We start from the raw sequence: 12,795 nt of genomic DNA on the forward strand, positions 1-12,795 counted from the left end.
CGCTGTCACTGGAGCAAGCAAGCCTCCCTGTTCGCTTCAGTGCATGGCTGCCGGCTGCCATCTTGGCTGACAGTTAATTTGCATAAGGATATGCTGATTAGCCAATGGGAAGGGTAGCGGTCGTACGCTAATTACCATGTTTCTCTTTTATTAGTGTAGATAGTAGAGAGATCATAAATTGTGTGATTTTTAATTCAAGAAGTCATTTCACAGTTAGACAATTCTGGTTTGCTGTGTGAATGCATGTTACTGAGAGCTGCATCAAGCAATTCAAGGTGCATATTTGTCATTAGTTAGTATAATTTGGTTAGTATAATTAGTTAGTATAATTGGTTAGTATAATTTTGGCTGTGGTGCTCCTTAATGTGCTCACTTTTGTCAAATTGTGCATTTACAGTCTCTGATGTGACTATATATTAAATCTATTATACATTTTTTCTCACAATGTAAAATATTTGTTAAATTTACTGTGACTCAATCAAATAGACATTTATTTACTAACGGCCAATGTTTTCAGTTATTTTTAGAAAGCCTTTAAAATGATCAGAGTTAAGCTTAAGTGTTCTCTTTTTCCCTGGAATTAATTATCTAGGGCCTTCCCTGTGGAGTAGCCACTGTCCACATGAGGCATAAAGCCCTTGAAATACGGCTAGTCCTAATTGTGACGTGTAAAACAAAGCATAAAATTAATACTCGTTTTGAAAACAGTACAAAAAGAAAAGTAAAAATACCTCAATAATTTTTATATTGATTATATGTTGAAATGATATTTTGGATATACTAGGTTAAATAAAATATATTAAAATGAATTTCCCTCTTTTTACCTTTTTTAATATGGTCAATAGAAAATTTAAATTTACATCAATAGCTCACATTATTCTAGACCCATTTGCCCCATATGAGATATGTTTAGCCCATGATAATAAAATTATATCATCACTATAGAAGATGAGGATGTATGTGATAGAAGAGAAAGAGTTTGTCCACTGGTGCCAGCAGTGACACGACACCAAGAATTGCAGTGGAGAAATATTGGCTGTTTTATTATGAATGGCACCATCCAGGACAATGGGAAGCTAATGCTCAAAACTCAACTGCCCAATGGCCTATACATTATAGGTTATATAGGGCAAAATCACAAGACGCTGTGGGTTAGGGATTTGGGTCGTGCTGGGAGCTGATTGGTCAGAGATGAGATAAGGGTAATGAATCATTTCTTAAGGTGTTGACAGTTCTGAGGTCTGTTCTGTGGTCCCTCTGTCTGGTTTCATGGGAAAGTAGACAGGGGGTCATTCCACCTTAGAGCAGCTGAAACATAACGTTAAGTCAAGATGTTGTCTTTAGCCTGCCAGAGGTCTGGATCTTGTGACTATTAGGTCCAGCTACTGTCTTCTGCTGCCTCAGAGGTTGCTGATTATAGGGGGGAAAGGCTAGATCTCTGATGGACAGACACATATGTGGGGGAGCGGGGAGAGTGGGGGAAGAGAGGGAGAGAGAGAGAGAGAGAAAGAGATGATTTTTAGAGCTAGGATTTAAAGCTAAATTTAATCAAACTCATAAGGATCCTTGTTTTCACGTACAGTACTCAATAGCTTGTGCACATCTGTCCAATTCTTGCAAACATGGGAGCGGAATATTAAGATACAAATTGAAAAAAATAGGGACTTTGTTTTGCATGCTTGAAATGATCTGATTTTTCAGAAGACCATTCCTACATACTCTGACCTGGCCTGCGGCACTCAATGCACCTTCTGTATGAGTTTCCGTATCTGAAGCCCTGGAGTGATCTCAAGTGTCATGAGTCAGATGAGAATTAAGAAATGCTGAGCACTCTTATGTGGCTCCTGATGAATATTTCCCATAGGTTGGTAGAGGGCATAATGACGATCAATTTGTGGAGTAGCTGTGCCTAAATCTTATTTGCTATACATACGAATATTGGCCCAACAAACTCAGGTTTTTTATTTATTTAGGAATAATCTTCTTTAATATGTGAAAACTTTGACGAATGTCTGGTCATTTGAAAGTTCTGTGGAAAACCTATTTTGTTTATATTTGTTTTAAAACATACTAATCATTGGATATAACTATTTGTTATATTAGTACAAATAGTATAACAAAGGAAATTGAATCTTTGGTCATTGGGGATTTCTGATGATCTCAGAGCATTCATTCTGGGCAAGATTTCTCACATAAAAAATTAAAAAATATTGACAAGTAGGTATAGGAGATGAGATTGTGTGTATGTTACAATAAGACCAAAGATGCCTGGTAGGCGTGGCTCAGTGGTTGAGCATCTACCTCTGAGCCAGGAGGTCATGGTACAATTTCTCAGTGAGGACACCTGCCTGGGTTGCAGGCCCGATCCCCAGTGCGGGGTGCGCAGAAGGCAGCCAGTCAATGATTCCCTGTCATCGTTGATTTCGATCTCTCTCTCCCTCTCCCTTCCTCTCTGAAATCAATACAAATATATTAAAGACCAACGATCTATAAATTGCCTTTTTTGAATAAATATGTAATTAATTATTTAAAACTTTTTTGAGACATCCTTAAAGGTACTTAGAACTCTTGCATTTTGTAGAACAGCCTTAAGATAACACAGGCCCTCTTTTTAAGTCCCAGGATCATCAAAGAGAAATGAGAGGAGGGCAGTGCAAAAAGCTGGAATGGTATTAGCTCACTGATTGAGCTTTTAAACATCAAGGTTTATTTAAAGTAAGCCTTTAATTGGAAGTTTTGGGTCTGGCCTATTTATAGTGTTTAAAACGTGTGTGTATGTTCTATGAATATATGGATATGTGCCTAGAGGCTCTGGTAATAGGTGCAGTCAGATATATTTATATACAAATGCTAAATTTCTATTCTAAACCTCCTTGTTTTAAAAAAAAGTCTATCCGCTTCCATTCTGTCTAGGAAATGAGAAAGACATTGGAGATATTTTTTTCATACTAATATAATGAATTCCTTGTTTTTCTGGTAATGGGGAACTGAGATGGTATAGGTAAATGAAATCTATCGACCCTGAATCTATTTTAGTTATGAATATCAATATCTTTCCTTCCTAAATATTTATGAGGTCTCATAACATACAGGAAATTTAAAAAATAATTTGAGTTAATTTACAGTATTTTCTCTTTTTTTTTCTATCCTGTGCCAGAGGTATTCTGGAGCAACCTAGTGTTCAAGTCTGTTTTAAAGGAAACTTGCCTTTCCCCACAAGACACCACTGCTTTCACGGAGATATCTCATCATCCATGCATTTCACTTATGGTGGGAGCCTTTGACTGTTAGCCTATCGTGTGGATACCATTTTCCTTCGGTTTTATTTTAGACATACCTATTTGAATTTCCCCCTCTTCTTTATCCACCACTGTATCTCCATTCGTCCAAATTTCTTTGTTTCTCCCTGAGACTGTAAAAACAGACAATGAACCTGACTCCCTGCCGCCAACTTGTTCACTGTTTCCCTTCCAGCTGTCGCTAGAGCCCTCATGATCTGATCATGTCAGAAACATGCTTAGTACCTCTGTGATAATCCTCTAGCTCCAAGTTGCCTATAGAATCAAGACTAAGCTTCTTGACATGTTATAAGGCTCTTCACAACCTAGAGCAAACCTAGGCTTTTCTCTTCTTGTATTTTATTGTCTTTTTTGTGTTTCCTTGAAGAATTACGTGATAATTTTGACTCTTCAAACAATTTAGAGGTGAATAATGTATTTTTGCATGCATTTTTCTATGTTAATGCAAATATTTCTCATCTGTACGGTGAGAATAAGAATAGTATCTGTTAAACCTATAAGTTCATGCTGACCAATGTTATCCCAATCAGTTTAATTAAAAAAAGGATAGTATCTGTTTTATCATTGTATGGATATAAATGACTTAATACACGGACATAAAACATTTAGGATATTAACATACACAATATTCTGCAATTTGCTTTTTTTAAAAAAACAATCTTCAACTGAGAATATGTTTGAGAGAGAGAGAGAGAGAGAGAGAGAGAGGAGAGAGAAACATTGATTGGTTGCCTCCTGTATGCATCCCGACCAGGGATTGCACTCTCAACTAACTTATGTACCTAATGTACCCAGCTACCTGGCCAGAGCTCTGATTCATTTTAAAGTTAATCTTGGTATGTGGCAAGGTATAGATCAAGACTCTTTTTATTTATTTTGGCCTAAGGATATGCATTTGTTCCAGAACAATTTTTTTGCTAATTCATTTCTTTAATGAATTGCCATTGCACCTTTGTAAAAAATCAATTGCATATATGTGTGAAAGTCTAAATTGACTTTCTGTTCCTTCATTCTGTCTTTCCTCCAATACCAAGCTATCTGTCTTGTTTACTAGAGATTTATTATAGCCTTAAAATCAGGTAGTGTTCATTTGGGACAACATGGATGGACCCAGGGGGTATTATGCTAAGAAAGTAAGTCAGAAAGAGAAAGAAAAAGACCATGTCTTTTCACTTGTATGTGGAATGTAAAGAACAAAAGAAATGAACAAACAGAAACAGACTCATAGATACAGAGAACTGAGAGTTGCCAGATTGGAGGGCGATGCCACATGAAAAAGGTGGAGGGATTAAGAAGCTACGAAACAGTCACGGAGATGTAAAGTACAGCATAGGGAATGTACTCAGTAATATTGTAATAACTATATACGTTGCCAGGTGGGTACTAGACCTATCAGGAGGATCACTCCATAAATTATATAATTGTCTAACCACTCTGCTGTACATCTGAAACAAATATGAAATAATATGGAATGTCAACTGTAATTGAAAAAGAAAAAAGTATCCTTTTAATTAAATTTTGAATAAGTACATTGTATTCATTTTTATCATCCCGCCTTAGTTTAATTCAGTTATGATCTCTCATTGGGAACAGCTATTTATTTCTCAGAGAAGCCTGTGTGCTCTCTGGTACTTCAGGTATCTTACTACTTTGTAATTGTGAGTTTATATGTCTAGACCCTGTTCTTGTAAAGAAGGACCTTGAATGATGATTTTCTACTCTCAGTGCCTAACTTTAATATGTAACGTGCAGTTGGGGTACAATCAATATTTTGCGAGTACATGAATTAACTTGTTATTAGATGTTAGTTTGGATGGCTTTAATATCATCATGAGCATTAGATAAAGCCATTTTTTGGTCTACTTTTGGAAAAGTGTCTTTCAATGCCTTATTTACTCAATAGCTAGAAATAGTTTCTGTAACTTTAGTGATCAAGGTTACAATGGACTCTTTTATATAGTTACATGTTATCTCCAGGATATTCTTCCCATAATGCAAAAGTAATCCTAAAAGTGACATAAATCAGTGCCATCTCAGAATAGTGTGTTAAACGGGAAGAGGCAGGTGTCATAAATCTTTAGTCTTTAGTCTATAATATGGTAGCTGATGGTAAATTGCTTCCAATATTTGAGTAATGGTATCAAGTAATAGGGAAATGTTGGATCCAGATATTTTTAAAAAATATTTTTATTAATTTTAGAGAGGAAGAGAGAGAAACATCAATGATGAGAGAGAATCACTGATCCGCTGCCTCCTGCACGCCCTCTACTGGGGATTGAGCCTATAACCCGGGCATGTGCCCTTGACTGGAATTGAACCTGGGACCCTTCAGCCCTAAGGCTGACGCTCTGTCCACTGAGCCAAACCGGCTAGGGCGGATCCAGATTTTGGCAGAGGGCCTGCATTTGCTAATAATTTCTGGAGGTAGTTATATTCCCTAATAATTTCCTTGAATCAAATAAATGAAGTTACTGATCTGAGGGGGGTGTATGAAAGACGGCAATCATTTTTCACATGACTAGACTTTTCATGTGCCACAGGCTGCTGGCTGTGGGACCATCCTTCTGTTTTCTAAAGCACGATTCTGCTTAACCGCTAACTCTGCGCTTGTGCTCTATTTGCAGCATCTGGCGAGGCCCCAATGTGAACTGCACAGACAGTTCGGGTTACACTGCTTTACACCATGCGGCCTTAAATGGACATAAGTAAGTGCCACTTATTTGGACTGGAATCCTTGTGTATTTCGTTACATGTGATGGAGTTCATTATGTCTGACGATAGCTGTCTCATGTTGCCATGAGTCCCCTGGGCTTACAGAAACTCGGAGAGGCATCAGGTAGCAACACCTACACGTTGAACTTGGTAGGAACGTTGCTGAGGATGATTATGTGCAGGGTGTAAATGTAGAGACCTGCTCTAAACTAGTCAGATGTCACACAGGGAGAAAATGAAAGAAGTGACAGGACATGCTAGTCATGTGTAGCTTTGGGGAGGGAATGGCATCAAACCACTTAATAACACCACCCTACCTTTTTTGGTGTCTTTACCTAACATGGAATTATTCACAAGGAGCGAAATCTTAATAGATTCTTGCTGTTATGAGCCACGGACACTTACACAAACCACTCCAAAATCCTTCAAATTTAGCTAATGTGCCTTTTCTTTGTCATTCATGATGGTCTTTCTGGTTTTAAACTTGTGTAACCTATGGAATTATGCTTCAAAGAATGTGATAGTGTACAGTATGAAGAGCAAAAGAATGTGTAACCATAGCAACCATTTCATTCCCAGTGTTTTAGCGAGGTAACCTCCTGGGTTAGTGACAGTCAAAGTGTGAGGCGTTCTCCGAATGATTCAGATGAAAAGTGACACTTTTCACGTGTCTCTTCCTCTTGTCTGTTTTTCCTTTGTTCTCATGATCCAAGTTGGTCTTCCCAAGTCTGGATAATTTCATTTCACTTTAGTTTTTTTTTTTTAAATATATATGTGTGTGTGTGTGTGTGTGTGTGTGTGTGTGTGTGTGTGTATTTAATTGATTTCAGAGAGGAAAGGAGAAGCAGAGAAAGATAGAAACATCCATGATGAGAAAGAATCATTGATCGACTGCCTCCTGCACACCCCACACTGGGGATTGAACTCGCAACCCAGGCATGTGCCCTGACCGGGCCATAGGTCAATGCTCAACCACTGAGCCATGCCAGCCAGGCTCACTTTAGTTTATTAAAGGTGGCAATTACTGCCTTAAAATTCTACTTACTTTTTGCTTTCCCGCCTTTTTTTTAAACTTTGAATTGAGACACAAGGGACTTAGTCATATTTGATCACATTTTATGGCCTTAAAGTTCTCACACAGGAAACTTACCATTTTTAAAAATTATGTTTCACTATACCTTTTATTTATTTTAAAAATTATTGCATAAATCTAACATTCTCTTTGGAGAGCCATCTGAAGTACATAAAATATCATAAACTTAATGTCTCATCACTTGGATTCTTAGTATCAGTATTTCCAAATTATATATGTTTTTCATCCACTCCCTATTTTATGTCATCTTATGTCATCTAACTTAGAACTGTTTTATTTTGCCAGGTTTTTCTCAACTATATTGCTGTCCTTCTGTAGAGTGGAATATGTGTCCAGATCCTTACGATCTGAATCTTTTAAAGGAATTGCTATTTATTTTTCTTTGTGCCATATACAATATGGCTCTTCAGGAATGAAGCCAGATTAAATCAGCCCAAAGTACTCAATGCTGACGGCCTCTCGGGCCATCTTAGGTTAGATTTCGGGAAGTTCTAGGTGGGAACACCAGCTGACAAATAATTGACCTAAGATCTGAGGCCTGACCATGTGACCTATTCTCCTTTTTTCCTTTTATCTCAGCTTGCCAGTATAAGCACTTCTCAAAAGAATGTTGTCCCAAAATGGATTAGCGTTCACATCCCTCCTTGATTTTCAGTGTTTAGTAAATGTTAATGATGTATCCATAATGGCCTATGAAATTCTAATCATTGAGATATATTGCTCTGTGGTTCAATGCATAATTTTTAGTTCCTGTTGGCAATGCACAAAGTGAAGCTAATTTAAGTGCATTGAATAGCATTTATTAAGATCATCATAAAGAGATACCTAGATATTTTTTAAGACCTCTCTAATTGCAGATATTCTCTGAGAATTATATATCTCTGCTTTGCTTATCTGAAGATCTCATTGACCTTTTTAACATTTTCTAGAGAGATTTTACTCAGTGTCATTCTATAGGCATTGGAAAAAAGCAGGAAATTTCTAATCCTGTCTTCCCATCTCTGTTAGTTATGTGACCTTGAGCCATTTAATTAACCTCTCTAGGCCTCAGTTTAATATACTGGGTATTTTTCCTTGTTTCTTCCAATTATAATATTTTGTGGTATATTGTTTTCGTATTATTTGTGGATCAGTTATGCTGCTACAACTTTAAAATTTGGATTTTCATCTAAAGTATAAGATTGCCCTATTTTAAATTATTTAAATTACCCATGGACTTTTAAAATTGGAGATCATTTATTTCACCTTACCCTCCTCACTGCCCTCATTTATAGATGGAGAAATAAGGCCATTCTGGATAAGTGACTGAGTGGCCACTTAGATATTAAGGTGGGGTTGTGTTTAGAGCCTAAGTGTTGTAGTTTAAAGTGTATGATTTTACCAACACTCTACATTATCTCCCTTTTTTGTCCACACACACATCAGTTTCCTAAACTCTCGCTGGCTTTTCTCTGTCACATTGTGCATTTCTGGCTGCCTCCCATTATCATCAACTAGGGTGTTCACATGGAATGCTAATTTTACTATTGTCTTAAGTCATTTGAAGGAGAAAAAAACGTCATAGAATATATCTCAGAGCCAGAGAAGGTTTTTCTTTTCTTTGCCTTTGCTATTCTCACTTAGCATAGGTAATGAACTATTGATTGTGTTGTATTCTTTCCAAGCAAGCCTTAGCAGTCAGCATGGAAACACATCATTTCCACGTGGGTTGCTATTGTTGTTGTAGCCATCAGCACTAGAAGGTTTCCATAAACATTGTGATTTTTAGGCTGAAGTTTATGGAATCGTAGAGCTAGAAATAATGTTACAGGGTCCTGTAGTTATTTTATTTTTGCTTTGAATGCAGGCTTTTTTCCTACTCCCAACATATAATCTAAGGACTTCTTACTGCATATTAAGCCCTTTTCCTCTTACTTTGTATGCTTTCTTGGTAGCACTTGTTTATCAACACTAGTTAATCCACAAGTGGAGCAGCATTTTGTACCTGAAATACGTTATTTTATAATGGACAATTCATCTCCACTTAGCCAGATTAGGACACAATAGAAAATATACTCTGTTGATGATTTCTTGGGGTATTTGTAATTGAAAATTAGAGAATTATTGCCTTAAAATGATAGAAAAATCATGGTCAGTAGAACAAAATCCAGTAGCAACAATTATAGATAAATTATTTCGATAAGCTATAGACCTATCTCTTTAAATATGGAAACTTCATTATCTCTCTCATGTATTTTTACTACAAATTTGATTCTTTTAATTTACATAGTAATTAGCCAGTGTAGGGTGGAAGGCATTTTACTCTATCATTCCATATTCTTCTGACTCATCTAGTAATCAAATCAACATGAGACAAATTATTAACAAGAGAAAATAACCAAATTTATTGCAGACATATGTATGGGAACCCCATATATGTGAGAGATTCAAAGACATAAAGTTAAAATGAGGTATATGTGACATTTGAGCTAAGGATGAGGTAAGGCACCTGGGCCTTCAGAGGGGAGAAAGGTCACTGTCAGTACGATAAGAAGAGCAGATGTTCAGTAAATAGAAGTCTGCCCTGCCCTATATAGAGATAGGTCCTAAGTTATTTCTGGTAATACTTCTTATTACAGGCAAGGTCCCTAATTTAAATTCTTTAAATTTGCCACTTTATTTCCATCAAGGAGAAGTAAAATCTTCAAGAAAGTCTGAAATTAACAGAACCTTCATGAATTTAAGAATTTCATTAGTTTTGTTAATACCATATGCATATGAAGATGATTTGCATTTATTTCAAAGTTCTTTTGACTGCCAATAAGCAAAGGGAGATGAAACAAAATAACTATTTTTGGTTAGCCCTAGCTGGTGTGGCTCAGTTGGTTGGGCATCGTCTCATGCACCAAAAGGTTGCTGGTTCTATTCCTGGTCAGGGTACATGCCCAGGTTGCAGGCTAGATCTCCGGTAGGTGGCATGCAGGAGGCAGCCGATCCATGTTCCGCTCTCACATTGATGTTTCTCTCTCTTTGTCCTTCTCCCTCTCTCTCTCTAAATCAATAAAAAAATCCTAAAAGAAAAAAAATCTTTGGTTATAATTTAATTATAAGAAAACTTGCTGTTGAGGTAAAAAAATTTGAATTTTGAACCTTCCCAATTAGTTTCATTTTACTCTGACCATAAACTGAAACTTCTTAAAAAAGCATTTCATATTAATTGGCAGTATATTTATACCTATCAGAAAATGATATAGTAGTGAAAATCAACACTTTTAGAATTCCTATCTTCACCCAAACTTATATATATTAGCCTCAAGCTGCAAAATGTTGCATTGCTTTGAATTGGATTATTATTAAATTTATTTTATATGTTGTTTAGCTCATGGGAAATGGGCTTATTTTTTCTATGATCCCATCAATCACATTTACTTTAGAATTTTAAATCATCCAAAAGGTTGCTGGTTCTATTCCTGGTCAGGGTACATGCCCAGGTTGCAGGCTAGATCTCCGGTAGGTGGCATGCAGGAGGCAGCCGATCCATGTTCCGCTCTCACATTGATGTTTCTCTCTCTTTGTCCTTCTCCCTCTCTCTCTCTAAATCAATAAAAAAATCCTAAAAGAAAAAAAATCTTTGGTTATAATTTAATTATAAGAAAACTTGCTGTTGAGGTAAAAAAATTTGAATTTTGAACCTTCCCAATTAGTTTCATTTTACTCTGACCATAAACTGAAACTTCTTAAAAAAGCATTTCATATTAATTGGCAGTATATTTATACCTATCAGAAAATGATATAGTAGTGAAAATCAACACTTTTAGAATTCCTATCTTCACCCAAACTTATATATATTAGCCTCAAGCTGCAAAATGTTGCATTGCTTTGAATTGGATTATTATTAAATTTATTTTATATGTTGTTTAGCTCATGGGAAATGGGCTTATTTTTTCTATGATCCCATCAATCACATTTACTTTAGAATTTTAAATCATTTCTTATTTATTAATGCTGCATATGAGAAAGAGTGCCATTTAATGTTGAAGATAAATAGGAATTACTTCTCTGCTTGCTATTCTATAGACTTGTTCATCAATATAACTCAGTATTTTCTACTAGGTAACCAAGCATAGTCAACCTATTTATTTGTTGATACCTCTAGAAGTTATAAGGTATAACTTAAAGAGATACTAAGAAAATAGTTTTAAAAAAAGAGAAAATACCGATTTGACGGGATCCTGATTTTAACTACTTTTTAAATTTAAATATTATAGAAAGTACCTGAAATTTAATTTGAATGAGTTTGGATGAAAAAGGCCTGTGTAGTACATATTAAATGTGACATACATGGATACATCAAAAAAAAGATTAATGACAATTTGTTGATTAATATTTTATGATTCAGTAAGGCACTTACTTGATTAGAGATATAACTTTATATTTCACAAACATATTTTCACATTAGAAATCTAAGCCAAGTCAGTTCATTAGCTGATATCTCTGAATAAGATGAAAAGATCAACTTAAATAAAAATTAAAAATAAATGTAAATTAAAAAATAAACAAATTTAATAAAGTGAATAAAATTTTAAAAACATAAATAAAAATAACAGTATTTAATTAGATCTTATTGTTCACCAAAGACCATTGCATAAACATGCATATCACTCTTTTCTGATTGAGATATTGGAAAGTGGTGCAGGGGTGGAAAAAGTTTTCCTTCTTTTCTTATAGGTTATTCGGCTGGTCTGATAATTAAGTTGATATAAGAAAGATTAACAGGCCCTGGCCAGTTTGGCTCAGTGGATAGAGCATTGGCCCACAGACTGAAGGATTGCAGGTTCAATTCCGGTCAAGGGCACGTACCTCGGTTGCAGACTCGATCCCTGGCCCTAGTTGAGGCACATGGGGGGGGGGGCAACCAATTGATGTGTCTCTCTCGCATTGATGTTTCTCTCTCTATCTTCCCCTCCTTTCCACTCTCTCTAAGAATCAATGGAAAATATCCTTGGGTGAGGATAAACAACAACGACAAAAAAAAAAAAAGAGTAACAGGAGGAGAGAAAACAGAAATGTAATAACATGTATACTCCTGTATATATGGTAGGGACCCAGGAAAACTGAGTAACTCCCCCAAAAGCCACTACCTTAAATACCATTTCTAGCTAAAGACAAAAGATGTTGGGGCAGGGGAGTGAGGGAGGAAGCCAGTTATGGGAGGTTATCAGAAAAAGCACAGTAAACAAGCGTATGGGGTTGTCTGCAGATTTAGGTTACTGCCTTCCCCATTGATAAGAGTTCATAGAGATCGAGTCAGCTTTCTCCTGCTGGTACACAGAGGGAGATACCCTTACAAATAGACATTTCCCTGATCAATGTAACCATCTCTTACAACAGAGTAACTTCTCAGCTTTCAGAGCTCCCCCCAATCTTAAAAGTAATCAGCCTAACATTATTCTTGTGTCAAATAGGCATATTTTTGGGTGGTATATTCTGCTCTCCTTCACAACTCCAGGCCACATTCTGGGCAATGTTGTGTGTGTGTGTGTGTGTGTGTGTGTGTGTGTGTGTGTGTGTGTGTGTGTGTGTTTAATCATTTACTGTCATTTTGTGTTGTGTCATGTTTGTTTTTTTGTGATGTGGGGGAAGAAGAAATTTTTATCTATCCTTATAGGTTCTTTCAGCTGGTCTAATCAAATTGACATGAGGCAGACTATT

General features: G+C 36.2%; 1 protein-coding gene across 1 annotated transcript in view; it reads left to right on the top strand.

The window, feature by feature from the left end:
• The window catches only part of ANKS1B (ankyrin repeat and sterile alpha motif domain containing 1B), an 822,202-nt gene that overhangs the window by 108,702 nt on the left and 700,705 nt on the right, over nucleotides 1-12,795 (top strand). The window contains exon 2 of the mRNA XM_005882370.2: nucleotides 5,924-6,004. Within this exon, the coding sequence (XP_005882432.1) occupies nucleotides 5,924-6,004 (81 nt within the window). The remainder of the gene's footprint in view (nucleotides 1-5,923; nucleotides 6,005-12,795) is intronic.

Source organism: Myotis brandtii, unplaced genomic scaffold (genome assembly GCF_000412655.1).
Source record: "Myotis brandtii unplaced genomic scaffold, ASM41265v1 scaffold708, whole genome shotgun sequence".
Classification (NCBI taxonomy): domain Eukaryota; kingdom Metazoa; phylum Chordata; class Mammalia; order Chiroptera; family Vespertilionidae; genus Myotis; species Myotis brandtii.